We start from the raw sequence: 24,571 nt of genomic DNA on the forward strand, positions 1-24,571 counted from the left end.
CAGGCAGGTTGGCGGTCAGGAGGAAGCGAGAGCTCCGGGACCATTGTCAAGGACCAGAGCAGGACCTATGTAAGCGGTCCGTTGGGTGCGGGGGAGGCAGGTGCTGGCACTGCGCCTCATCTCTTGCAAGGGGCTGCACCCAGCCCTGACCCGGGGAACTCACAGGGACTGGCCAGTCACAAGCGCTGTCTAACAAAGACCACAGAGGGGGCCTTCTTAGGGGAAACCCCACCCCTTGTTGCACAAAGTGTGCCCCTGAGCCCACCAGCCGGAGCCCACGCCCACTGCCCCTTCTGCAGCGTGTGAAGTCCAGGAGGGGTGCTGACAGACAAGCTTCAACCTCTGGAGAAGCTTCTATGCTCCCCAAGCACCAGGCATGTCCCCCGTGTATCCCCAATGCTCCCAAGGTCAAGAACACCCTGCTCTGCCTGCTCTGGCCCCCAGCGACTCATTCCCTTAGAGTCACCACCTGGGCCCCACTGAGGGTACCAGGGCTCAGTATCCCTGAGGGTGCCCACCTCCTTGGGATAGTCCTCCAAGTCCAGACTCCAGACTGCCTCCCCTGCCTGGAGGGACCCCCAGCCCCAGAAGCCAATGCCTGGGGACTCATCACTGGGTGCACACATAGGGGCACCAAGGAGGCACAGGTTCCTCCCGGGTTCCTGGCTGTAGAGACAGGGACACGGGAATGAATAACCAGCGATGTTCCGCCCCCCCCCCCCCGCCCCCCGCCCCGCCGCCGTGTTGTCGTTTTTTTTTTTTTTTTTTTTGCCATTTCCTTCCCCGTAGGACCCAGGTAAGAACGTTTGTAAAAGGCGATTTCAACTTGAAAATCACCCTGAGGAGGGTGACAAAAAGGGCTGGAACCTGCCACTAGGGGGCAGCTTGGGCCACGCGCGGGGACCAGCATGAGGCCCGCAGAGGGAAGGACGAGACCCCAAACCACCAGTCCCCAAGAAGAGGCTTGTGGGGGGGGGGGTCTTCTCCTCCCGGCTCAGCCCAACAGTGCCCGGCCCCAATCGGCACTCAGTGAGGACTTGGGACTGTGCTTTCATGACAGTCCTGACGGTGGCCCAGGTCCTTGGTCCTTGCTAGAGGAAGGAGTGGCTAGTACAAAGGTTAGCGGGGGGCGGCCAGGCCTCCAGCGCGGCGGACGAGAGAGGGGTCGGCAGCTCGCACCGGTTCCCGGGCCACAGCAAGGTACGTCGTTGGGGACCAGTCCCAGTAACAAGCTCAAAGCCGGGCACTGTGACGTCCCAGGTACCCAAACAAACCTTGGACCAGCCAGGTCGACGGCCCGGCCGGGGCGGCCAGGGTTCCCGCGGCTCCCTCTCCCCCAGGGGGCGCTCAGCCGGGCCCTGGAGCGGGTGGGATCAGAGAGGGCGCCGGGCGGCGGGGGGCGAGGCCATGCGCCCGCAGGGGGCGGCGCAGCTGCTGGCGGTGCTGCTGGTGCGGATCGAAATCGCCGAGCAGGGTGAGCTCGGGCGAGGGCTGCGGGCGCGAGCCGGGGTGACGGGGGCGGCTGGGGCGCGAGGAGGCAGAGGGGAGCTCATCTCGTCTCCTGCCCCCAGCCTTTCGGGACAAGGACCTGCTGCTTCCAGGTAAGGCGTGCGGGAGGCGCTTCCCCGCGGAGGGCCCGAGCGCGGTGGGCCCGAGCGCGAAGGGCGCCTCAGCTTTCCCTCTCCCCTCTCCAGGTTTTCAGAACTCGTCGATGCTCTCAAGTAACTGAAGGGCCCCAGGGGGCCGGGGGGCAGGATGGGGCGGGCGCCCGCGGGCCACGGGGGCGGGTCCCCAGCGTTCGACACTTCCTGGGTGGCACGACCCCAGGACGCTCGGTTCCCCCGGGAGTCCCTTCCCTTCCCAGTGGGTGAGGGTGGGCAGGATAAGCCTGCCTCCCACAGCTCAGCCTGGTGTCCGTCTGTTCATCCCAGGGCCTTGTGGCCTCCAGGGCATCCAGGTGCGCGTGTTGGGTGGAAATGAGGCCAAGCTTGGGCGCTGGCCGTGGCAGGGCAGCCTGCGCTGGAATAAAGTCCACAGCTGCGGAGCGAGCCTGCTTAACCGCCGCTGGGTGCTCTCCGCCGCGCACTGCTTTAAAAAGTGAGTCTGGGGGCAGGGGGCCCGCTGACCCCACGTCCCGGGTCTGTGCCAGGACGCGCGCCCATGTCCCACGTGGCCGTGACCCTCGTGTGCTCCTGAGCCCCAGGCTGGGCTGCAGCCCGTTACACACCGGCGCGAGGCCCCGGGGCGCTCCCGGAGGAAAACCTGTGCGGTTTCTTCCAGAACATTTGTGTGTCTTGTTCTCTTTCTCGCTCCATTTGTCCCCAAATGACACCTCCACCCTCCACCTTCCTCACCCCACCTCCCAGCGGAGGTGTGCCCCCGGGGGAATGAGCTGAGGTTAAGTGCTGGACAGGAGCCCAGCTGGTAGGGTCAGTGGTCCCCGAAGCTGTTTGGAGCCCAGCCTGTGTGGCCCCCGTGAACCTGCTGGTCCTGTTAAGAGCAGGGCCCTGGAGGCGACAGGTGGTTGAGTGACCGGCCAGATGAGCTGGCAGGGGAGGCACCCTCCTGCCCGAAGTCCCCAGGTGTGGGACTTTGGTTGGGGCTCTCGGGGCTCTCCCCATTTCTACCTTGGCCTCTTTGTGGAAGGAGGACCTGCTAATGGGGTCCAGGGTGAGCCCGGCAGCGTCCCAGTGGTCTCAGGCTCAGCAGCCCCAGGCGTGCTGGGGTGGCCCACCCTCCCTCTGAAGACCCCTGAGGGCTTTCTCCTCCCTTGCCAGGAACAGTTATCCCTCCGATTGGTCAGTCCAGTTCGGGGAACTGTCTGCCACGCCATCCATTTGGAGCCTGCGGGCCTTCCTGCGTCGATATGGAGTCCAGGATATTATCACATTCCCCCAATTCAGGAGGAAATCACAGCATGACATCGCCCTGGTCAAGCTCTCCTCCCCGGTTACCTTCAATAAGCACGTCCAGCCCATCTGCATCGTGTCCTCCTCCGAGGAGTTCAAGAACCGGAATGACTGCTGGGTGACTGGCTGGGGGGACATCAGTGAGATAGAGAGTGAGGTTGGGGACAGACGGGCGGGGGAGGGGAGCGGTATCCACCAGGCCCTGTGCGGCCGCACACCAGCTCCAGGGGCCCCGCCTCGGTCTGTGCCCACTCTGCCCTCGCTTTTTCCCTTCAGCCGTTGGCCCTCCCCTCCTCCCCCACCGCGGAGCAGGGCTTTCTGCACACACACTCAGCTCCCCCTCCCTTCCAGAGGCCCCCCTGCCCACACCTGCAGCCCCAGCCTGCAGGGGTGTGAGTTTTGGGGTGCATGAGGTTTTGGGGTGCACTTTTCAGAAAAGCACCGGGCTTTTTTTATTTTTGGAGATACAGTTCACAAAGCATAAAAATCATCCTTTTAAAGTGTACAATTCAGGGACTTCCCTGGTGGTCTGGTGGTTAAGACTCTGCCCTTCCACTGCAGGGGGGCATGGGTTCAATCCCTGGCTGGGGAACTGAAATCCCACATACTATGTGGTATGACAAAAAAAAAAAAAAGCATAAAATTCAGAGGGGTTTTTTTTTTTTTTTTTTTTTTGGATACTCAGAGTGGTGTAGGTATCACCACTATCTAATTATGGAACATTTTCATCATCTCAAAATGAAATCCCAGGCTTATTACCCATTACTCCTTATTCCTCATTGTCCTTGGCCATAGTCCCTGGCAACCACTAATCTGCTTTCTGTCTCTATGGATTTACTTACTCTGATCACTTCATATGAACACGATCTACAACATACGGTCTTTGGTGCCTAGCTTCTCTCACTCAGCATAACATTTTCAATGTTCATTTTTGTTTTGGCATGTGTCAATACTTCATTCCTTCTTTCTTTTTGTGTTATTTCTCATATCAACCATTTTAAAATGTATAATTTGAGACTTCCCTGGTGGTCCAGGGGTCGAGATTTCACCTTCCAATGCAGCGGGTGTGGGTTCCATCCCTGGTCAGGGGACTAACATCCCACATGTTGTTGTTGTTCAGTTGCTAAGCCGAGTCCGACTTTGTGACCCCACGGACTGCAGCATGCTGGATCCCACATGCCTTGCAGTCAAAAAGCAAAACAAAACATAGAACAGAAGTGATGTTGTAACAAATTCAATAAAGATTTTTAAAATGGTCCACATCAAAAATAAAGTCTATAATTGAATGGCATTTCAAACATGCACAGTGCATAACCATTGACTCTATCAAGTTCAAAAACATTTTCATCATGCCCAAAGGAAATTCCATAACCATTACGTAATCACTCCCCATTACAGCCCTCCCTCCAGCCCTTAGCAACCACTACCAGCTTTTTGTCTCTATGGATTTATGTTTTCTGGGTATTTCAAGTAAAATGGAATCACCCACTATGTCACCTTTCATGTTTGGCTTCCTTTACTTAGCATAAAGTTTTCAAGGTTCATCCATGTTATAGTATGTATCAAAACTTCATTCTTTTTTTACAGCTGAATGATATTCCATTGCATGGATGCATCACAATTTGTTCATTCATTCACTGATGACTGTGTCGTTCCATCTTTTGGGTATTTGTGTCAATATTAGTATACAAATTTGTGCTTGAATACCTCTTTTCGGTTATTTTGTGAATGCGTTTAGCAGTGCAATCCTGGATCACATGATAATTCTATTTTAACTTCTTGAGGAGCTGACAGTGTTCCATAGCAGCTGCTCCATTTTATATCCCCATCAACAATGACGGTTATAATTTCTCTCCATTCTCCTCCACACTTACTGTTTTCCAGGTTGTTGCTGTTTGGGGGGAGGGCATCCTAATGAGTGTGAAGTGGTGTCTCACTGTGGTTTTTTTTAAATAATAATATTTATTTTTGGCTGTGCTGGGTCTTTGTTGTTGTACAGACTTTTTTCCTCCCATTGTGGGGTGCAGACTTCTCATCGCAGTGGCTTCTTCTGTTGCAGAGCTTGGGCTCTAGGTTACATGGGCTTCAGTAGTTGTGGCTCCTGGGCTCTAGAGCGCAGGCTCAGTAGTTGTGGCCCACCAGCTTAGTTGCTCCGCAGCATGTGGGATCTTCCCAGGCTAAGGATGAAACCTACATCTGCTTTGGCAGGAGGATTCATAAGCATTGAGCCACCAGGGAAGCCCCCTCTCACTGTGGTTTTGATTTGCATTTTCTCTAATGACCCGTGATGTTGAGCATTTTTTCATGTGCTAGTTGGCCATTTGTATATCTTCCCTGGAGTAATGCCTATTTAAGTACCTTTCCCTGTTTGTTTGTTTGTTTGTTTTTTGGCCACACTACATGACTTGTGGGATCTTAGGGATTGAACCCGGATCCTCAATGATGAAAGCAGTTGTAACCACTGGACCAGTAGGGAATTCCCACCTCATTTTTAAAAATATTTAATTAATTTATTTGGCTGATCCTGGTCTTAGTTACTGCACAAGGGATCGTTGATCTTCGTTGCAGTGTGAGGGATTTCTTTTTTTTAGTTGCTGTATGTGGGAGCTAGTTCCCTGAGAAGGGACAGAACCTGGGCCTCCTGCATTGGGGCAGGGAGTCTTAGCCGCTGAATCACCAGGGAAGACCCCCAACCCATTTTTAAATTGAGTTGCCTTTGCAGTTGAGTTGTAATAGTTCTTTATATATTCTGGATACTAGACTCTTTTTAGAGATGTGATTTGCAAATATTTGTTCCTATTTTGTGGGTTTCTTTTTTTTTTTTTTTTCCCCTTTTTTTCTTCTTTTTCTATTTTTTTTTTAAACTGGTTCCTGGGTCTCACTGCATAGATTTAATTGGTCTGGGATGTGGCATGGATGCTGGGGTATTTTAAAGCTTCCCAGGTGATTCTAATATGTAGCTAGGGGTGAGACCAGCTGGCTTGTTGGGGTTCATAATGAGCAGAGGGCCAAGTGATGCCAGGAAGGAGGGTTACAATAATCTCCAGGAAATGGATAAAGAGCTAAAGATTTGAAAGTTGAAATGAAGACCTCGCCCAAGTTCTGTCGAACAGGTAGGCTTTAGTGTCTGAAAGTTGTGTTTTGAATCCTCTTACATAACTTCAAATTCCTCGAAATAGGGATCATAACCTCCCTCCTCTCAGGCTGCTCCATGCTGTCAGTCCCTGGTGTTAATTCGGGAATAGCACTTCAGACTCAGGGCTGAGCCAAGACTCACGGACCACATCTCTTTTCACTTTCATGATAGTGTCTATTTTTTAAAAATATATTTAATTATTTATTTTTGGCTGCACTGGGTCTTTGTTGCTGCTCATGGGCTTTCTTTAGTTGCAGTGTGCAGGCTTCTCCTCATTGCAGTGACTTCTCTTATTGTGGAGCATGGATTCCAGGGCCTGCAGCTTCAGTAGTTGTGGCATGTAACCTCAGTAATTTCGGCTCGCAGGCTCAGTAGTTGTGGCATGTGGGATCTTCGAGGACCAGGGATTGAACTTGTGTCCCCTGCACTGACAGGTGGATTCTTAACCACTGATCCACCAGGGAAGTTCATGATAGTGTCTGTTGATGCACAACATTTTTAACTTTGATGAAGTTCTGGTTGCTTTTTTCTTTTTCTGCGTTAACTTTTGATGTCATGTTTAAGAAATCATATTCAAGTTCAAGGTCATGAAAATGTACTCTCATGTTTTCTTGAAGACTTTAAGTTTTGTTATAGTTTTAGCTGTTACATTGATATGTATGTCTTTGATTCATTTTGAGTTGATCTTTGTTTATGGTGTCTGATAAGGGGTCTGGCTTCATTTTTTTGCGTTTGGATATCTAGTTGTCTCAGCACCATTTGATGAAGAGACTATTCTCTACTCTACTGAATTGTCTTGGCACCCTTGCCAGAAATTAGTTGGCCAAAGAAGAAAGGGTTTGGTTTTTTTTTCTGCACTCAAAATTATGTTCCATTGGTCTGTGTTTCTATCCGTTTGCCAGGACTCCATTGTTTGATGCCTGTACCTTCCAATTATGCTTTGAAATTGAGAAGTGTGTGTTCTCCAGCTTTATTCTACTTTTTCAAATATTGGTTTTGTTATTTGGGGTCTCTTGATATTTTACATAAATTTTAGAATCAGCTTGTCAATTTCCACTCAAAAGACCTTTGGAGTTTGGATAGAGGTTGCATTGAATCTGTAAATTGCTTTAGGAGAGTACTGTCATTGAAATAATATTAAGTCTCCAGTCCGTTAACATGAGATATGTTTCCATTTATTTAGATCTTCTTTAATATCTTTCAGCAATCTTTTGTAGTGCTTCTTGTGTACAGATCTTTCATCTCCTCAATTAAATCTATTTTTAACTATTTTACTCTTATTGATGCTATTATATAAATGAATTTTCTTTTCTGATATTGTTTTGGAATTGTTCGTTGGCAGTGTACAGAAATATAATTGATTTTTATGTCGATTTCAGATCTGCAGATTTGTGGTTTATTAATTCTAGTCCTTTCTTGTGTATTCTTTATGATTTTCTGTATACAAGATCATGTTATCTGTGAATAAAGAGAGTTTCACTTCTTCCTTTCCAACTTGAATATGTTTTTATTTCTTTTTCTTGTCTAATTGCTCTGACTAGAACTTCCAATAAAATGTTAAGTGGAAGTGGCAAAAAAAAAACTGGCATCCTTGTCTTAGGGGGGAAGCTTTCAGTCTTTCACAATTCTGTATGATATTAGCTGTGGATGCTTCACATATGATCATTATCAGGTTAGGAAAGTTCTCTCTATGCTTACTGGTTATCTTTATAATGAAAGAATGTTGGATTTTCCTGCATCAATCAGGATAACCATGTGGGTTTTTTCCTTTGTTCTATTACTATAGTATGCAGTATATTGATTGATTTTTATATATTGGACCCCCCTTGCACTCTTCAGATAAATCTCACTTGGTCATGGTGTTAGAATTCCTTTAATATGAAGGACAGGGAAGCCTGGCGTGCTGTGATCCAGGGGGTTGCCAAGAGTTGGACAGACTGAACAACCAAACAACAATGCCGCTGAAGTCAGTTTACTAGTATTTTGTTGAGGATTGTTGCATATATGTTGATCTGTAGTTTCTTTTGTGAGATAGCTTATCTGGGCTTTGTTGTCACAGAACGAGTTAGGAAGTGGTGTTCAAAAAGGTTTGATGTTAATTTCTTTCTGTGTTTAAAAAAAAATTTTTACTTGCTTGGCTCTGTGGGGTCTTAGTTGCAGCATGTGGGATCCTAGTTCGAACCCTCATCCTTTGCATTACAAGGCAGATTCTTAACCACTGGACCACCTGGGAAAACCCCTTTTGATAGATGCCACCATTTAAGTTATCTGGCCCAGAACTTCTCCTCATTGGGAGATTTCTGACTACTGACTAAATCTCTTTACCTAGATTTTCTATTTCTTCTTGAATTTGTTTTGGTATTTTGTGTGTTTCTGGGAATTTGCTCCCTTCTTCGAGGTCATCTAACTTGTTGGCAGACAATTGTTCATAGTGCTCACTGAGAGTCCTTAAATTTTCTTTACGGTCAGTGATAGGGTCCTCACTTTCACTGTCAGTTTTGTTGACCTTTCAGAGAAACAGCTTTTGCTTTCGTTGATTTTTCGCTATTGTTTTCCCCTTTCCTAGTTGTTTTTTAACCTGCATCTGCCTCTTTATTATTTCCTTCCTCCTTCCATCTTTGGGTTTAATTTGCTCTTCTTTTCCTAGTTCCTTAAGTTAGATTATGAACTTGAGATTTTTCTCCTTTATTAACATAGGCATTTCCAGCTATAAATTTCCTTGTGAGAGCTGCTTTTGCTCACTGCCATGAATTTTTGATATGCTGTGTTTTTATTTCCATTCATCTCACAGTGCTTTCTAATTTTCCTCATGATTCCTTCTTTGGTTAGGAGTATGTTGTTGAATGTCCATATAGTGAATTTTTCAGTTTTCCTTCTGCTGTTGAAGGAACAGAATTCTAGCCTCAATCAGCTGTTTTCTATGCGGTCAGTCTTTTCTACTTTATTCTAACTCATTTTGTGGTCTGACATCTATCTTGGAGAATGTTTTGTATCCAAGAATGTGTGTTCTGCTCTTCTTTGGGGGGGTTGTTCTGGTCTACTGACTCTTCAAGACCTCTATTTTCTTAGTGGTCTTCTCTTTGATTGTTCTTTCCATTAATAAAAGTGGGACATTGAAGTCTCTGGCTGTTATTCTAGAACTGTCTGTTTCTCCCAGCAGTTACATCAATTTTGTGTCATGTAGTTTGACGCTCAGTTGTTAGATGTGTAGATATTTATAATTATTTTATCTTGAAGACCTGACACATTTATCAATATGTAATGTCCTTCTTTGACTCTTATGACATGTTCTGACTCAAAATCTATTTTGTCTAACATTAGTGCAGCAACCTCAGCTCTTTTTGGTTACTATTTGCATGAATGTCTTTTTCCAACCTTTCACCTTCAACCTATATTTGCATTTGGATCTAAAATTATTGTCTTGTAGACAGGATATGGCAACCCACTCCAGTATTCTTGCCTGGAGAATCCCATGGACAGAGAAGCCTGGCAGCCTACAGTCCATGGGGTCATAAAGAGTCAGACACGACGGAATAACTTCTAACCTCACAGACAGGATATAGTTGGATCCCTGTTTTTAATCTATTCTGCCAATCTCTGCCTTTTAATTGATGTTTAATCCACTTACATTAAAATTAATCACTGATAGGGAAGAATTTACTGCTTCCTTTATTCTGTTGGTTTTCTATATTTTGTCAGATGTAGAAGATATAGATATTTTGTATCTATATCTTATATCTATACCTATGCCTTATATCTTATTTCTTATTTCCTTGTTTAATTGATTTTTATTAGTATACTGTATTGATTTTCTTCTCATTTCCTCTTCTGTGTCTTTTTTAGTTATTTTCTCAGCAATTGCTCTGGAGATAAGTTAATAACTTAAACTTGTAACAGTCTGTTTTGAATTAATACCAACTTAGGTTCAATAGCATACAAAAATTCTGTTCCTATACAACTCTATTCTTCTCCTTTAAGTTGTTATTGTCACAGTTTACATCTTTATATTTTGTGTAGTCATTAACAGAGGTTTATAATTATTTTTATGCATTTGTCTTTTAAATTGTATAGAGAAAAGTTATGAACCAAAATTATAATAATACCGGCTTTTATATTTACCTGTGTAGTTACCTTCACCATTGTTCTTTATTTCTTCCTGTGGGTTTAAGTTTCTGTCTACTGTCCTTTCATTTCAGCCTGAAAGGGTCCCTTTTCCATTTCTTGAAGGGCAGGCCTACTATGATGAACAGTCTCAGCATTTGTTATCTGGGAATGTCTTAATCTCGTCTTCATATTTTTGAAAGGTAGTTTTGCCTGATATTGAATGCTTGGTTGACTGTTTTCTTCTCTTAGCACTTTACATGTCATCCCACTGCCTCTTGGGCTCCAGGGTGTCTGGAAGGAATTTAGCTGTCAGTCTTGCCAAAGATCCCTTATACTTGATGTGTGTCTTCTCTCTCAACGTTTTTTTTAATAAGATTCTCCCTTTGCCTTTTGATATTTTGATGAAAATGTATCTCGATGTGGATCTCCTTGTGTTTATCCTACTTGGAGTTTGTTCATCTTCATGAATGTATAGATTCATGTGTGTGTGCGTGCTCAGTCATGTCTGACTCTTTGCAATTCCATGGACTGTAGCCCACCAGGCTCCTTTGTCCATGGAATTTTCCAGGCAAGAGTACTGGAGTGGGTTGCCATTTCCTACCCCAGGGAATCTTCCCAGCCCAAGGATTGAAGCCACATCTCCTGCACTGGCAGACAGATTCTTTATCACTGAGTCATATCTTTCATCAGATTTGGGAACTCTTCAGCCCGGATCATGCAGCTGTAGTATACTGATTACAAACAAGCTCAGCAGCATCAGCCCCTCCCCTCTGTGTATGCTTCAGCCAGGATCTCTCCCCACTGGTCCAGGCAGGGCCTGTCATCTGCATGCCACGGAGAGGGAAACTGAATCTGGGGGAGGAGCTGTAACAGCCTCCCCATCCATTGGGCCCTTCTGTGGTCCACCATGTACTGGGCCCTGGGCTGGAGCAGAGGAGCCATGTCCCGGGTACTGTGGGTGTCCCAGGAAGTCCACTCCCCACCTTTTTACCCCGTTTCCCCAAATGGCAGAGGAGAGCCTAAGGTTGTTTCTTTCTCTCTCCCGCCCTCAACCCCTGGCAGAGCTGCCGCCTCCCTACAATCTCCAGGAAGTGCAGGTCTCCATCATAAACAAATCCAGGTGTTCCTACCTGTTCCAGCAGCCTTATTACCGCAGCAACATCAATTATGACATGATTTGTGCTGGCTCTGAGGATGGTGACGCTGACAGCTGCAAAGTGAGTACCCGGCCCCAGTGACGGCTGTACCACTCCTCCCCATCTTGGTTCTGAGGGCAACCCCCTTGACCCCCCACCAATGCACCCTCAGAGTTTATTCATGAGATCACTGTAGACCTCATTTATCCAGCTTCCTGTTTCACATTCACTGTACCTCCTTGGATCTCTATGTGAAATCCAGAGGACAGACTCTGCTCTCCCAGCCTCTCCTGGGGCCCCTCATGCCCCACCCTCGGCCTTGCTCACCCACACTGCTTTCCAGGGTGACTCAGGCGGACCCTTGGTCTGCGAAAAGAATGGGCGGTGGATTCAGATTGGAATCGTGAGCTGGGGAGTGGGCTGTGGTAGGCGCAACCGGCCTGGTGTCTACACCAATGTCAGTCTTTACTTCAACTGGATCCAGTTGCTGACGGCCCGCAGCACACCCAGGCCAGGCCCCTCTCGGTGGCTGCTCCCCCTGGCTCTGCTCTGGACTCCCTTCCTCCTGCGGATGGCCTGTGCACACTTGAGTCCATGAGGATGCTGTAGTTACCGCAGCTCCGGGCACAGTCACCAAGGGCTGGGGGCACCCTGGTGGCAGGACGGCCTGCTGGATCAGGCCTCGTCCCCTTCTGTCCCCTTTGCTAATAAAGTGTGTATATTCAAGTTGATGCCCAGCAGCACATTCTGTGGCTCCGGGTGGCTTCCTGGACGCCCTCATGGTCACCTGCGTCCTGTCCACCCCAAGACCACTCCTCAACTCCTAAATCATCATCCATCCAGGTCTGGGTTGCAAACAACAGAACCCTCTCAGGTAATTCAATCTGAGAGGACGTTAGTAGCACCAGGGTGGCTGGGGGCTCGGAGGGCTGGAGTGGGGGTGCTGTGGTGGAAATGCCCCCAGACTCCCCAGTGCTCATACCGTGTCCCCCACCACACAGACACAGACACTCTGGTCTCACCATGGTCCCCAAAGGCTGAGCTGGGACCAGCTCAAGGGTGCGGGTAGTTCATTCGGGAGGCAATGCCAAGAAGCCCCAGTGAAGAGCAGGGAAACTGAGGCAGAAGGGGTGAGAGCTAGTGACATTTGACCCTTGTGGCAGCTGAGGCACGGTCTGGCTGGGCCCCCCCCCTCCCCGCCCCCGGAGAGTTCACACAGACACACCTCAGCACCACCTGGGGACAAAGACCTGGTATGGCTACTTTTCTCCTGACTCCCTGTGGTTGAGGGCTGTCCTGGGGGCATGGAGGCTCCAAGCTCCGTCATGTGGCCTGGATGGAGGGGGCGGCATCAAGCATGTCTGCCCCGGCCCCACTGGGCTCCCAGAACACAGCCTCAGTGTGGCCAACGGACAGGTCAGCAGGGTTGTCTGGGGCCCCTGGGAACTGCTCAGGCAGATGTGCGTTTTCATGGGACCCACAGGTGCTGTGAGCACAGAAGGTGTTAGAAGCTCTGGTCCGGCTAGGGCTGGTCACTGTGGAGGGGCAGGCGGAGGAGTCTGGGAGGGGTGTCCTCCTCACTCCTGCCTGCCCAAAAGCCACATCGGCTGTGACACCACTTTCATGCCCCTTAGCAGCCCCCAAAGCTGGAGCTTCCCCTTCCCCAACTACTGAGCCCACAGGCTGCAGTGAAGACCTGACTCAGCCAAATAAATAAATATTTTTTAATAAAATAAATAAGTTTTAAAAATGATGAGGGGCTTCCTTGGTGGCTTGGTGGTACAGAACCCGGCTGCCAATGCAGCAGACATGGGTATGATCCCTGTTCTGGAAAGATCCCACATGCTGCAGAGCCAGTAAGCCTATGCAGCACAACTACTGAGCCCATGCCCCGTAACGAGAGAGGCCACCACAACGAGAAGGCCAAGCAGCACGGCTAGACAGTAGCCAGCCCCCGCTCGCCACGACGGGAGAAAGCCCACGCAGCAACGAAGACCCAGCACAGTCAAAAGGAAATCAGTTCAGTTCAGTTCAGTCGCTCAGTCGTGTCCGACTCCTTGCGACCCCATGAACCACAGTACGCCAGGCCTCCCTGTCCATCTCCCACTCCCGGAGTCCACCCAAACCCATGTCCATCGAGTCGGTGATGCCATCCAGCCATCCCATCCTCTGTCGTCCCCTTCTCCTCCTGCCCTCAATCTTTCCCAGCATCAGGGTCTTTTCCAATGAGTCAGCGCTTCCTATCAGGTGGCCAAAGTATTGGAGTTTCAGCTTCAACATCAGTCCTTCCAATGAACACCCAGGACTGATCTCCTTTAGGATGGACTGGTTGGATCTCCTTGCAGTCCAAGGGACTCTTACGAGTCTTCACCAACACCACAGTTCAAAAGCATCAATTCTTCGGCATCAAAAGTAAATAAATGTTTTTTTAAAAATGATGAAGCTGAGTCCCAGAGAGGTGACAGAATCCTTAACTCACCTAGCTCACAGCGGCCCATGTCGACCTCAGGCTGTGTGGTGTGCGTGACTCAGAGGCGCCAGCAGGCACCTGGTGGCTGGTGTCTTCCATGTTTCCCAAGTGGGACTCACCTGCTTTGAGATTTCCACCCTCTGCCATCTGTCCTTCGGAGCAGGCAAAACCTGAGGGCATTCCCGCTCATCTCCCACAAAGGCCCTCCGGGCTGGCCCCACACAGAACGCTCTCTGCCTGGTGTCCCATGTGTTACCGGAGGACCGCGTGATTTAATGCCTGTGAAGCGCCGGGCCCCAGACCCAGCTGCCCCGTGACACAGCCCGCAGGCCTGCCTGGCAGCGTGTCACGGCCCCTCCTCCAGCAGCAGGCCGAGTACCCTCTGGTGGCCTAGTGCCTGCGTGACAGTCTCGTCCACAGAAATACCGCCAAGCCCGCCCAGGCACACATTCCCCATAGCGTCCTGTTCAGGGCCACTTACCCCAGCCCGGTGCCACTGCGCACCCCTCCCTGCGCCCCAGCTCACCCCACACCATTGTCCCTCCTTGCATGACTCCTGTTGTTGGGGTCGGCATGGGGTGGGCTCAGGCTGCAGCCCTTCCAGGGGGCCCGTGTTGCGCTGGGACATCAGTGGGAAAACACCTGGGTCCTGGGAAGGCCACCCCACCCCCCACCTCATCTGCTGCCAGGTCTGCAGGGTGCCGGGGAGTCTGGCCAAGAGCAGGGCTGGGCGCTCATCAGAGACGAGTCTTGTGCTGCATGCGGTGGGCTGGGTGCTGCCATCCTGAAACACACTGGCAGGGCAGCCAGCTCGGGGCACACCTCCCCTCCACCTTTGTTGAATGTTACTTTGTTTTCATTCTTGGCACTTAAAGACTTTGATTGGAAGCAGCCTTACAACCCTTAGAACCTGCATGAGTGAAGGAGAGTTGGTTTAGAAGGATACAGGGCAGCCCACCGAGCCTAAGGATGGCTGGAATGAGGAGCTCCAATTCTACAGGGCACTGTTCCTCAGTCTGGAAGATTCCAGGCTCTCGAGCCAGCTGAGAGTCCTTGCCTGTGGCCTCAGCCATGGCTTCCCCTGCCTGGGCCCCAATGGTCCTCCCTCCCTCCCTCCTCCAGGGTGAAAATCTCAGGGGAGGATTCTGATTGGCTGGTCTGGGGTCACATGTCACCTCTTGACCCATCACTGTTACCTAGGGGTCATGGTGGGAGGCTGGCCCTGTTTGGATCATTTGCCCATACCTGGGAGTCGGGGCAGGTCCGGCAGCAGAGAAAGCTGGCCTCCTCCGCCTGGCCCCCAGGAGGAGGGTGGTGAGACGGGCAAGCAGATGACATTTGTCCAGGGTCCGTTTGTGCAGGGTGACTCAGGGGTGAGACTTGAGGGCATGTGGGCCAGCAGGGGCCTATGCCTCAGTTTCTTGATCTGAGGCATGGAGCTGGGTTGGGGTAAACCCCTGGGAAGGGGTTCCCTTCCTACTCCTCTCAGGTTTGATTGCCCATTAGTCAACCAGTTCCAGATCCTCCCACCATAAGCCAGTTCCTCAGGAGGAATTTGTTTCGGGGTCCCTGCCCTCAAGTGTCCTCCAGGCCTCCCAAATTGCAACAGGTAGATGCCCCCCCCAGCTTCCCTGCTGGACTGGGCATCCAGCCTTCCAGTGAACCCCCTCTCAAGGTATGGCCCCAGAGGTGGCTGTGTGTCCCCAGGGTCATGGGTCACTCTCCATCCCACCAGCCTCTCCAGCTGCCCCAGCTCTGCCCACTTGGCTCCACTGCAGCCAAGGCCCCCAGTGGCGGCTGAATCTGGGGTAACCAAGGTCAGGCACCTCAGGGAGGGCGCTGCTTTTATTCTCGTGGCCCTTCCACAGTGTTTCCATCAGCCGGGCGCGGTTCCAGGCTCTGCAAGGGCTAACCATTAAACTTCACGACCACCTCGGGGTGGGGGGGTGGGCGGTTTACAGAAGAGGAAACTCTCCCAAGGTCTCGGGGGTGGGAGGGACGACATTCTACAAACCAGCTCCGGAGCGTGGGCTTGAGCCTGGTCCTGGAACGTGGACAGTGGAAGTCAGGCCCGGGGCCGCCCTCCCTTGTTTTGCATGGAAGGACTGGGGCTGGTTCGCCACTAGCTCCCCTCCTTCACCCTCGCCACCCCGCGTGCCTGCTGGCCCCTCCCACTTACTCCCAAACACTCAGCGCCCACTCCGTGATGGCACTGCTCTTGCCATTGGGGACTGGATATTTGTGCATGTGCTCAGTCGTGTCCAACTGTTCGCGATCCCGTGGACTGTAGCCCACCAGGCTCCTCTGTCCCTGGGATTCTCCAGGCAAGAATACTGGGGTGGGTTAGCATTTCCTCCTCCAGGGGATCTTCCTGACCCAGGGATTGAACCCGTGTCTCCTGTGTCTCCTTCACTGACAGGTGGGTTCTTTACCACTGAGCCACCTGGGAAGAACGTGTGTGAACTTGCCAAAATTTATATGTTGAATCTTTAACCCCAGTGACTCTGGATGTAATTAAATGAAGTAATAGGGTGGACTTATTATTGTCCTTATAGAAAGAGATACCAGGGACTTTCCTGATGGTCCAGTGGCTGGGACTCTGAGCTCCCAATCCAGGGGGCCCAGGTTTGACCCCGGGTCAGGGAACTAGATCCCACCTGCCACAGCTAAGACCTGGCACAGCCAATAAATAAATAATTTTTTTAAAGAAAAGAGTGAGACACCAGGGGACTTCCCTGGCAGTACAGTGGTTAGGACTCTATGCTTCCATTGCTGGGGGCCTGGGTTCAATCCTTGGCCAGGGGACTAAGATCCTTCATGCCATACAGTGCAACCAGAAAAGATAAAAAGACAGCAGCATCTCCCCGCCCCTCCACTACCCTTCATGCCCAGCAGACACAAAGAGAAGGCTGTGTGATCACTCAGTGAGATGGCAGGGCAGCCCCCTACAAGCCAAGAGAAGAGGCTCACATCTGGCCAGTTCCTTGTTCTTGGACGTCCAGCCTCCAGAATGGAACTTGAGCCCCAGTCTATGGGCTCAGACGGTAAAGAACCTACCTGCCATGCAGGAGACCCGGGTTCGATCCCTGGATTGGGAAGATCCCCTGGAGAAAGCAGTGGCAAACCACTCCAGTATTCTTGCCTGGAGCATTCCATGGACAGACCGTGCGGTCACAAAAGAGTTGGCCACGACTGAGCGACTGACACTGTGGTGTGCTGTCCTGGCAGCCTGCGCTAAGACAGGGACAGAGACCCAGACCCTGCCTCATGGAGGGGAAACAAACAGGCGTGAATCAGATCTCCCGTCACACATTACCTTGGGACACAGCCAAGGAGGGGGTGTGCTGGACAGAAAGGCCCCCAGGACGGGGAACCAAGTGGACAGCTGCTGGAGGGGGCACTGACTTGGTAAAAGGAGGTTCCGGAGCCTTTCCAGGGGCTGGATGCAGCCCAGGCCCCCACCCCCACCCCATGCCATTCACCCCACCCCCCACTCCACCCTTGCCTGGCTGGACTCAGGCTCCCACCCCCAGTTCCGTGCACCTTGGCCCAAGCCAGGCTTCCTTCGAGAAACCCAGGTGTCCCTTTCCTGCCACGGCAAAAGCACTGTTCAAAGCATCTTTGTTCAAGGCTGGACTGAGGAAGCCGCAGCCCCGCCCTGACCTCCTTAATTAACTCCTGGCCCCCACCCCTCTCCTGGCTCTTTAAGCCCCCAGATCCTCCCCCAGCCCAGTTAGCAGGGAGGACACCAGCTGCAAGGGTGAGAAAAGGATACGGGTCTGCGGGGAACAGGGTTGGGGGGCACCTATCAGGGAAATACAAGATGGGGGAGGGGCTGGGCTCCAGGGCTTGCCTGGAGACCTAAGGCGCCCAAATCGTGCAGCCCTTGGGGGGGCAGGGGTGGTCCCTGGGGCCTGGGCATAGGGCATAGAGCCTGGGCCACAGGGCTAGGTCTGGGACCAACCAGGGTCTGAAGGAAGACAAAAGGAGCTCAGGGTGGGTGGGGGGCTAGATCCTCCTCTTCTCTTGGCAGGCTCCAGCCAGGCTAGTCCTGGGCAGTACCACCCTTACTGGGCCCAGCCCTGAAGACAGAATGAAGTGGGCTTCCTCCCTCCAGGTCCTGCTCCTACTGGGGCTGGGTGAGTGGGGGCGGGCTGGGGGTGCTGACCACAGGAGCTTTGGCTTCCATCTGCCCAGCCTTCCTGCTTCCTCTAGAGCACTCTAAGGCATCCTACTCTTTTTTCTATTTTTGGTTGCACTGGGTCTTCCTTGCTCCTTCCAGGCTTTCTCTAGCTGCCCTGTGTGGGCTTCTCACTGCTGTGGCTTCTCTTGTTGCATGTAGGATCTTCCCCGACTAGGGATTGAACCTGTCTCCCAGTCTGCATTGGGAGGCAGATTCTTAACCACTGGACCACCGGGGAAGTTCAGGCATCCTATTCTTGGCTCCAGAGCTTCCCCAGTGACTCAGCGGTAGAGTCTGCCTCAATGCAGGAGACGCAGGTTAAATCCCTGAGTGGGGAAGATCCCCGGGAGAAGGAAATGGCAACCCACTCCAGCATTCTTGCCTGGAGAACCAGCATTCTTGCCTGGAGAACCCCATGAACTGGTGGGCTACAGTCCCTGGGGTTGAATAGAGTCGGACACGACTGAAGTGACCTAGCACACTCCCACTACTGGCTCCAAAGGTTCAAGTTCTGTCACTGACCTTGGGCTCTCTGAATCTGGTTGTGCTCGTCTGTGTAATGGGTGTACGTCCTCACCTCACAGGGCTCTGGGGAGGGTTTAATCCTGTACCCGATTGCACAAAAATCTGGCATCAAGTCAGTGCGACATATACATTCCACCCTCCTTCCTAATCTGTGACCGCCCTCCCCGTCACCCCGTTACCTGACACCAGACCCGTAATCCAGTCCCTTCCCTGCTTCCACCTCCAGGAGCAGCTGGGAACCTGGCGTCTGAAGGTAAGGAAGCCGCGGAAACCCGCTGTGCCTACCCCTCCATAACCCCGCCCCCCGTCTCCCCGGCCCCACCCCTCCCGAACCCCGCCCCACCCACCCACCTCCCGAACCCCGCCCCACCCGCCTCCCGAACCCCGCCCCACCCCCTCCTGAACCCCGCCCCCCGCCTCCCCGTCCCCTACTGCTCTGCCCACCCCCAGTCCCCTTGTCCTGCCAGCTTGTGGGCAGCCTCGGGTGTCCAGTCGTATCGTGGGCGGCCGGGACGCCCGGGCCGGAGAGTGGCCGTGGCAGGCGAGCATCCAGCACCGCGGGACGCACGTGTGCGGGGGCTCGCTCATCGCCCCGCAGTGGGTGCTGACGGCGGCACACTGCTTCCCCAGGTCAGCAGGCAGCCAGGCCCCGCCGAGGGACGGTCCCCTACCCCTAGGGCTCCTCGTCGAGGTTTGCCGGGGCGGGGCGGGTGGAGCAAGACCCAGGGAAGGTCTTGGATCCGGGGGCTGTAGGTAGCCATGTTGGTACAGACCCCCGGGTGGTTGGGAAGGGCACAGCCCTTGTTCCAGCGTCCCACAGCCACCGGGACCCCACGCCTAGACTTCGCACAGGTCTCACCCCGGGCTCTAAGAGAGAGGGCGGCGGGGACGAGCGCTCCTGGGCTGGAGGGGGAGCTGCTTTAATTAGACCTAGCGCCCCCGTCACGCAGGAAGGCGCTGCCCGCTGAGTACCGCGTGCGCCTCGGGGCGCTGCACCTGGGTCCCAGCTCGCCCCCTGCTCTCCTGGCGCCCGTGAGGAGGGTGCTGCTGCCCCCGGACTACTCGGAGGACGGGGCCCGCGGGGACCTGGCGCTGCTGCTGCTGCGCCGCCCAGCACCCCTGAGCACCCGAGTCCAGCCCGTCTGCCTGCCCGAGCCTGGGGCCCGCCCGCCGCCTGGCACACCCTGCTGGGTCACTGGCTGGGGCAGCCTCCGCCCAGGAGGTGAGGCAGAAGGCAGGGCACAGGGGCACTGGGGGAGGGCCAGGGGCTCTCTTCCCAGCTCGCTCTGACCTCCAGGGACCCAGACATCCTCCCTGTCAGGCCAGGGAACCCTGGGCTGGCAGGTGAGGCTTTTCCCACCAACACCTGCTTTCCACCTCACCCTCTGCGGGCTCTTCCTGGGTGTCTGACTCTTCCAACCCCACGGACTGTAGCCCACCAGACTCCTTGGTCCATGGGATTCTCCAAGCGAAAATACTGAAATGGGTTGCCATGCCCTCCTCCAGGGGATCTTCCCAACCCAGGGATCAAACCCACATCTCTTAAGTCTCCTACATTGGCAGGCGGGTTCTTTACCACTAGTGCCATCTGGGAAGTCTCTGCCGCCTCTTAGACCTCCCCCTTCTCCTCCAGTGCCGCTCCCGGAGTGGCGACCCTTGCAGGGAGTGAGGGTGCCACTGCTGGACACTCGCACCTGTGACCACCTCTACCACCTGGGCACCAACGTGCCCTGGGTCGAGCACATAGTACTGCCAGGGAGCCTGTGCGCCGGCTACGTTGGGGGCCAGAAGGATGCCTGCCAGGTGCGAGAAGCTGCCTAGAACGTCTGGGGCCCACGCCTCTGTGGCCAGCACCCTATCTCCTTAGAACCCGGGACCCAGGATGTACCACCTGCAGGCTCAGTGTACTGAACCCCGAGCCAGAGGCACCACTGAGGGATGGAAGCCTGGGACCCAGAGTCCCTGGGGGGCTGGGACCTAAGCTCTCCTTTCTCCTGCAGGGTGACTCTGGAGGACCCCTGGTCTGCATGAAGTCTGGGCGCTGGGTCCTGGTGGGTGTGGTGAGCTGGGGCAAGGGCTGTGCCCTGCCCAACCGTCCAGGGGTCTATACCAATGTGGCCACTTACAGCCCTTGGATTCAGGCTCACCTCAACATCTGATGCAGTGACTGACCGGAAGCCAGACTCTGGGGACCCTCGGCTGCCCGGTCTGTCTGGGGACCGACACATCCCTCATCCTTCTGACCGAAGGCTCAGAGGCCTGATAAAGCCAAGGAGCCACCCATCCATCCATTCGTCTGTCTGTCCCCGGCATCCTCCGTGGAGCTCACCAAATGCGAGTTGCCAACCCTCCTCTAGGAGCCTCCCATGTGTCTAGGGGTCTCACATGCCCTCTGTTCCCTTCCTGCTCTTATTCAGCCACCCTGAACTCCAGCCAGGGCATCCAGAGACAGGCAAGTGAGTTAGTGCTGGGTCTGGTCTGTGTGCCCCTCTTTTCCAGAAGGAGTCAGAGAGATTCAAACGTGACCAGGACCCAACCCCAAGGAGACGATTGTCCTTTGCTAGCTTTGAAGGTGGAGGGGCCACGTAGCGAGGAGCCGAGAGTGGCCCCTGGCGGACAGCCAGTAGGGAAAGGAGCGCCTCGGCACGACAGCTGCACGGGACCAAATTTGGCCAATAACCTGAACAGGCTTGGAGGCCAACAACTCCTCCCCCAGCCTGCGGACCAGAGCCCTGACAGTCTATGCCCTTGATTTCAGCCTGGTGAGACCCTAAACAGGAACCCCGTTGAGCCCACCCACAGGGTTGTGATGTAATAAATTAGTGTTTAAGCTGCTGTGTCTGTAGTCATCTGCCATAGCAGTAGAAAACTCCTATTTGCCCCACTGTAGTGAAGGTGCCCCAGGAGGCAGGTGGTGGCCACCAGGCCTGGCCTTCCCACACATTCAGGAGCCTGGGGCACTTGGCATCATGCCCTTTACCAAGAGGGGCCCCCAGGTAGGCCTGGCCGTAGTTTCTGCTGTCCTTAGCTTTTTCTGCCACTCCCCCCTTCCGTGCCCTGGGTGGGTCTGGGCTTCCCGGCCCAGGACCTCCCTGCCCCGCCTGCACCTGGAGACCGGCCTAGGCCCTTTCAGCTCCCTGACCACCCTCAGGTGCTGGTACCTGGTGTCCTTGCCCCCTCTGCCATCTTCTCACCCCCAGGCCAAGGGTCATCCGCCTGTGTAGACAGAGCTCAGTTTCTAGAGCATCAGGAGGAACAGGAACCCGAACAGAACCTGGAGACTCCAACCTCCGGAGCTGACAGGGGCGAGGGGGGCAGGGGATCAAGGGGGGCTGTCCCTGAAGGGGCAGCCTGGCTGGACGGCGCTGAGTGCGGCTGCTCCCATGCAGGCCTGAGCCGTGGCTCCCTTCCTTTTCTTTCTTCTTTTTTTGTGCCACTCCATGTGTCTTGTGGGATCTTAGTTCCCCAACCAGGGATTGAACCCCTGCCCTCTGCTGTGAAAGTACTGAGTCCCCACCAGCAGACCGCCAGGGAACTCCGCCTCCTTTTTTTTTCTTTTCTCCCAGCGGAAAAAAGTGACTGCAGCAGGTGGTGGCTGCTGGGCCAGACCCGGCTGGGAAGGAGGGTGGGTCTGTGAACAGCGAGTGAGCTCTAGGCTGCCGCCTCCCCTAGGCTGAGTGCCTTCCATCGTAGGCAGAGGTTGGCCGTGGCGGGCCAGGCGAAAGGCTGTGAGCGCGTCGCAGTGGGGCCCTAGTAGCCCCGGCTGGGCGATGCTGACTGTCCTCCCATCCCGCCCTCAGCCTGGGGCCCGCCAAGAGAACATCCTCAAGACACCTCCCAAGGCATTGAGACCAGAACAAGCCAGGGACTAAAAGCCAGGATGCTTCAGTCTTGGGCCTGCCATGATCAGAGTAATGGGTCCCCATTCAGAGCTCAGTGTTTCTTTTATATATATATAATTTATTTCTATATAATTTATATATTTTATTTATTTATTTAAATTCTGGCTGTGGTGGGCGTTCACTGCTGTACACAGTCTTTCTCTGGCTGCGACACGTGAGCGTCCCCTTGCGGTGGCTTCTCTTGTTGCAGAGCGCGGGCTCGGGGGCACAGTTGCGGCTCTTGGGAATGGCAGCACAAGGGCCCAGGAGGTGTAGTGCAGGCTCTACTGCTCCTCTGTGCCCGCAGGCTCAGTGGACAGCACCCTCTGCCGCTGCATCCCGCCCATCAGCAAGGCCAGTGAGCCCAGAGGGGGTGTGTGAGGGGTAAACTGGGCCCAGCATCAGTCTCACGCTGCACCCCGTCCCCGCGGGCCTCAGAAAGCCTGCCTGACCTGCCAGAAGGGGCATTCAGAGTAGTCCTGAGAACCACCCCTGCCGGGGACAGGACGCTGGGCTTCTGTCCATGCAGGTATTTTTAGCCGTTCACCTGCTCCAGTTGGTAGCGCTGCAGCCAGATGGCCCAGCCTCTCCCGGGAGTACTGATGCACCTGTTTCCCCATCTGTGATCTGACCTGGTAACATCTGCCCCATTATGGCTGTTGGGAGAGTAAAAATGACTCAGATGACAGCAAGCCATCTGCCCAGCGAGCACGCGGGTTGTGCCAGGCATTGGTGGGCTCTCAACTGATCCCTGAACACTCGGGAGGTGTTCCCGTTTCATGAATAGGGAAACAGGCCCAACGAGGCTAGGTTATGTGCCCCACGACCCACAGCAGGCAAGATGTGAAGCCAGATTTGAATCTGGGCCATGGACTCAAATTCCACAGTGAATTACGTCACTTCCCTTATAGAAAATAGTTGTAAAATGCTAGAAATGAAAGACACACTAGTAACTAGCAGTGATTGACAATTACTATTTATTTTTAATAAGTATTTTGTTTATTTGGCTGCACTGGGTCTTAGTTGCAGCATGTGGGATCTAGTTCCCTGCCCAGGTAATCAAACCCAGTACGTGCGTGCTGAGTCCCTTCAGTCATGTCCAACTCTTTGTGACCCCATGGACTGTAGTCCACCAGGCTCCTCTGTCCTTGGGATTCTCCAGGCAAGAATACTGGAGTGGGTTGCCATGCCCTCCTCCAGGGGATCTTCCCGACCCAGGTATCAAACCTGTGTCTCTTATATCTCCTGCATTGGCAAGCGGTTCTTTACCACTGAGCCACCTGGGAAGCCCCCAGCTCCCTGCATTGTGAGCACACAATCTTAGCCACTGGATCACCAGGGAAGTCCCTGACGATTGCTATTTATTAATAACATTTTAAGAAATTTAAATAGAGCAAAGGAGAAGGTCCACCAGCTGAGACCCTACACATTTAGTTTAGAAGCCAGGGAGAGTTTCCATGGTGAGCTTTGAGTGGTTGAAGCAACCGGGCAGAAAGGACCCAGGCGGACTTCCTGTGCAGGAAAGCAAGAGCAGCTAGCCAGCTGCCTCACCTGCCATCTTGAGGAGGGTCTGCACCCAGCTACAGAGCTGGGGGCTGGGGGCTGAACCTCTACACCTCCCTCAAGCCTCTCCTGACCCCACGCTCCCTGCAGGAGGTGTCATTGTACTCACTGACACGAGGACGGAAGTTATCTCCTGCAACCGACCCCCCACCACAGCACCGTAGGGTGCACAGAGATCCCATTTGAGGGGAAGGGCTGCCTTGAGGCCTAGGCAGGGAGGAGACCCAGGAAGGAAAGGGGCTTCAGAGGACTCCTGAGGAGCCAGAGGTCAGAAGTCAAAAATGATAACTATGGCTATAGTTTAGGAAACATCTATATTTATTGAGTACTAACTCTTGGTGATATTACCCAAAAGCTGGGTTTGCTTCTTAGTGGGTATCGAGCAAAAAGACACAACCAAGAAGTAAGGATTCATTATTATTTGCGGCAAGTGAGGAGAACACTTTGGGTATCTCTTCAAAAGCAGTGTCTCCCTGGACAGCAGAAGTGGGGAAGTTTTAAGCTAAGGGTACATGCATATTCATGAAGGGGGTTGCCTTGAGGCCAGGCTTAGATCACAAAATGGCCTAGGCCAAAAATGGCTTCTCTTCTGTCAATAAAACCATACTAGGTTCACTTTCTCCAGGGACACCCCCCCCCACCCCCCACCCCGCCCCATCTGCTT

General features: G+C 53.1%; 1 protein-coding gene across 8 annotated transcripts; it reads left to right on the plus strand.

Moving 5' to 3' along the window:
* Positions 1-903: 903 nt before the first annotated feature.
* On the plus strand, positions 904-21,630 carry PRSS33 (serine protease 33). Of its 8 annotated transcripts, none has more exons than XM_043916024.1 (12): positions 904-1,200; positions 1,572-1,601; positions 1,674-1,721; positions 1,932-2,097; positions 2,778-3,061; positions 11,212-11,366; positions 17,789-17,894; positions 18,690-18,716; positions 18,931-19,093; positions 19,414-19,685; positions 20,097-20,266; positions 20,464-21,621. In XM_043916024.1, exons 1-12 carry the CDS (start codon positions 909-911, stop codon positions 20,620-20,622), a joined length of 1,872 nt encoding a protein of 623 aa, XP_043771959.1. In that variant the 5' UTR covers positions 904-908; the 3' UTR covers positions 20,623-21,621. The 8 variants fall into 8 exon arrangements, with proteins under 8 accessions (XP_043771959.1, XP_043771960.1, XP_043771961.1 ...); XM_043916025.1 differs by having other exon boundaries at positions 1,695-1,721; positions 20,464-21,620; XM_043916028.1 differs by lacking the exon at positions 904-1,200 and adding an exon at positions 1,393-1,474 and having other exon boundaries at positions 1,695-1,721; positions 20,464-21,616.
* The last annotated feature ends 2,941 nt before the right edge of the window (positions 21,631-24,571 follow it).

This window comes from Cervus elaphus, chromosome 10 (assembly GCF_910594005.1).
Source record: "Cervus elaphus chromosome 10, mCerEla1.1, whole genome shotgun sequence".
Taxonomy (NCBI): Eukaryota; Metazoa; Chordata; class Mammalia; order Artiodactyla; family Cervidae; genus Cervus; species Cervus elaphus.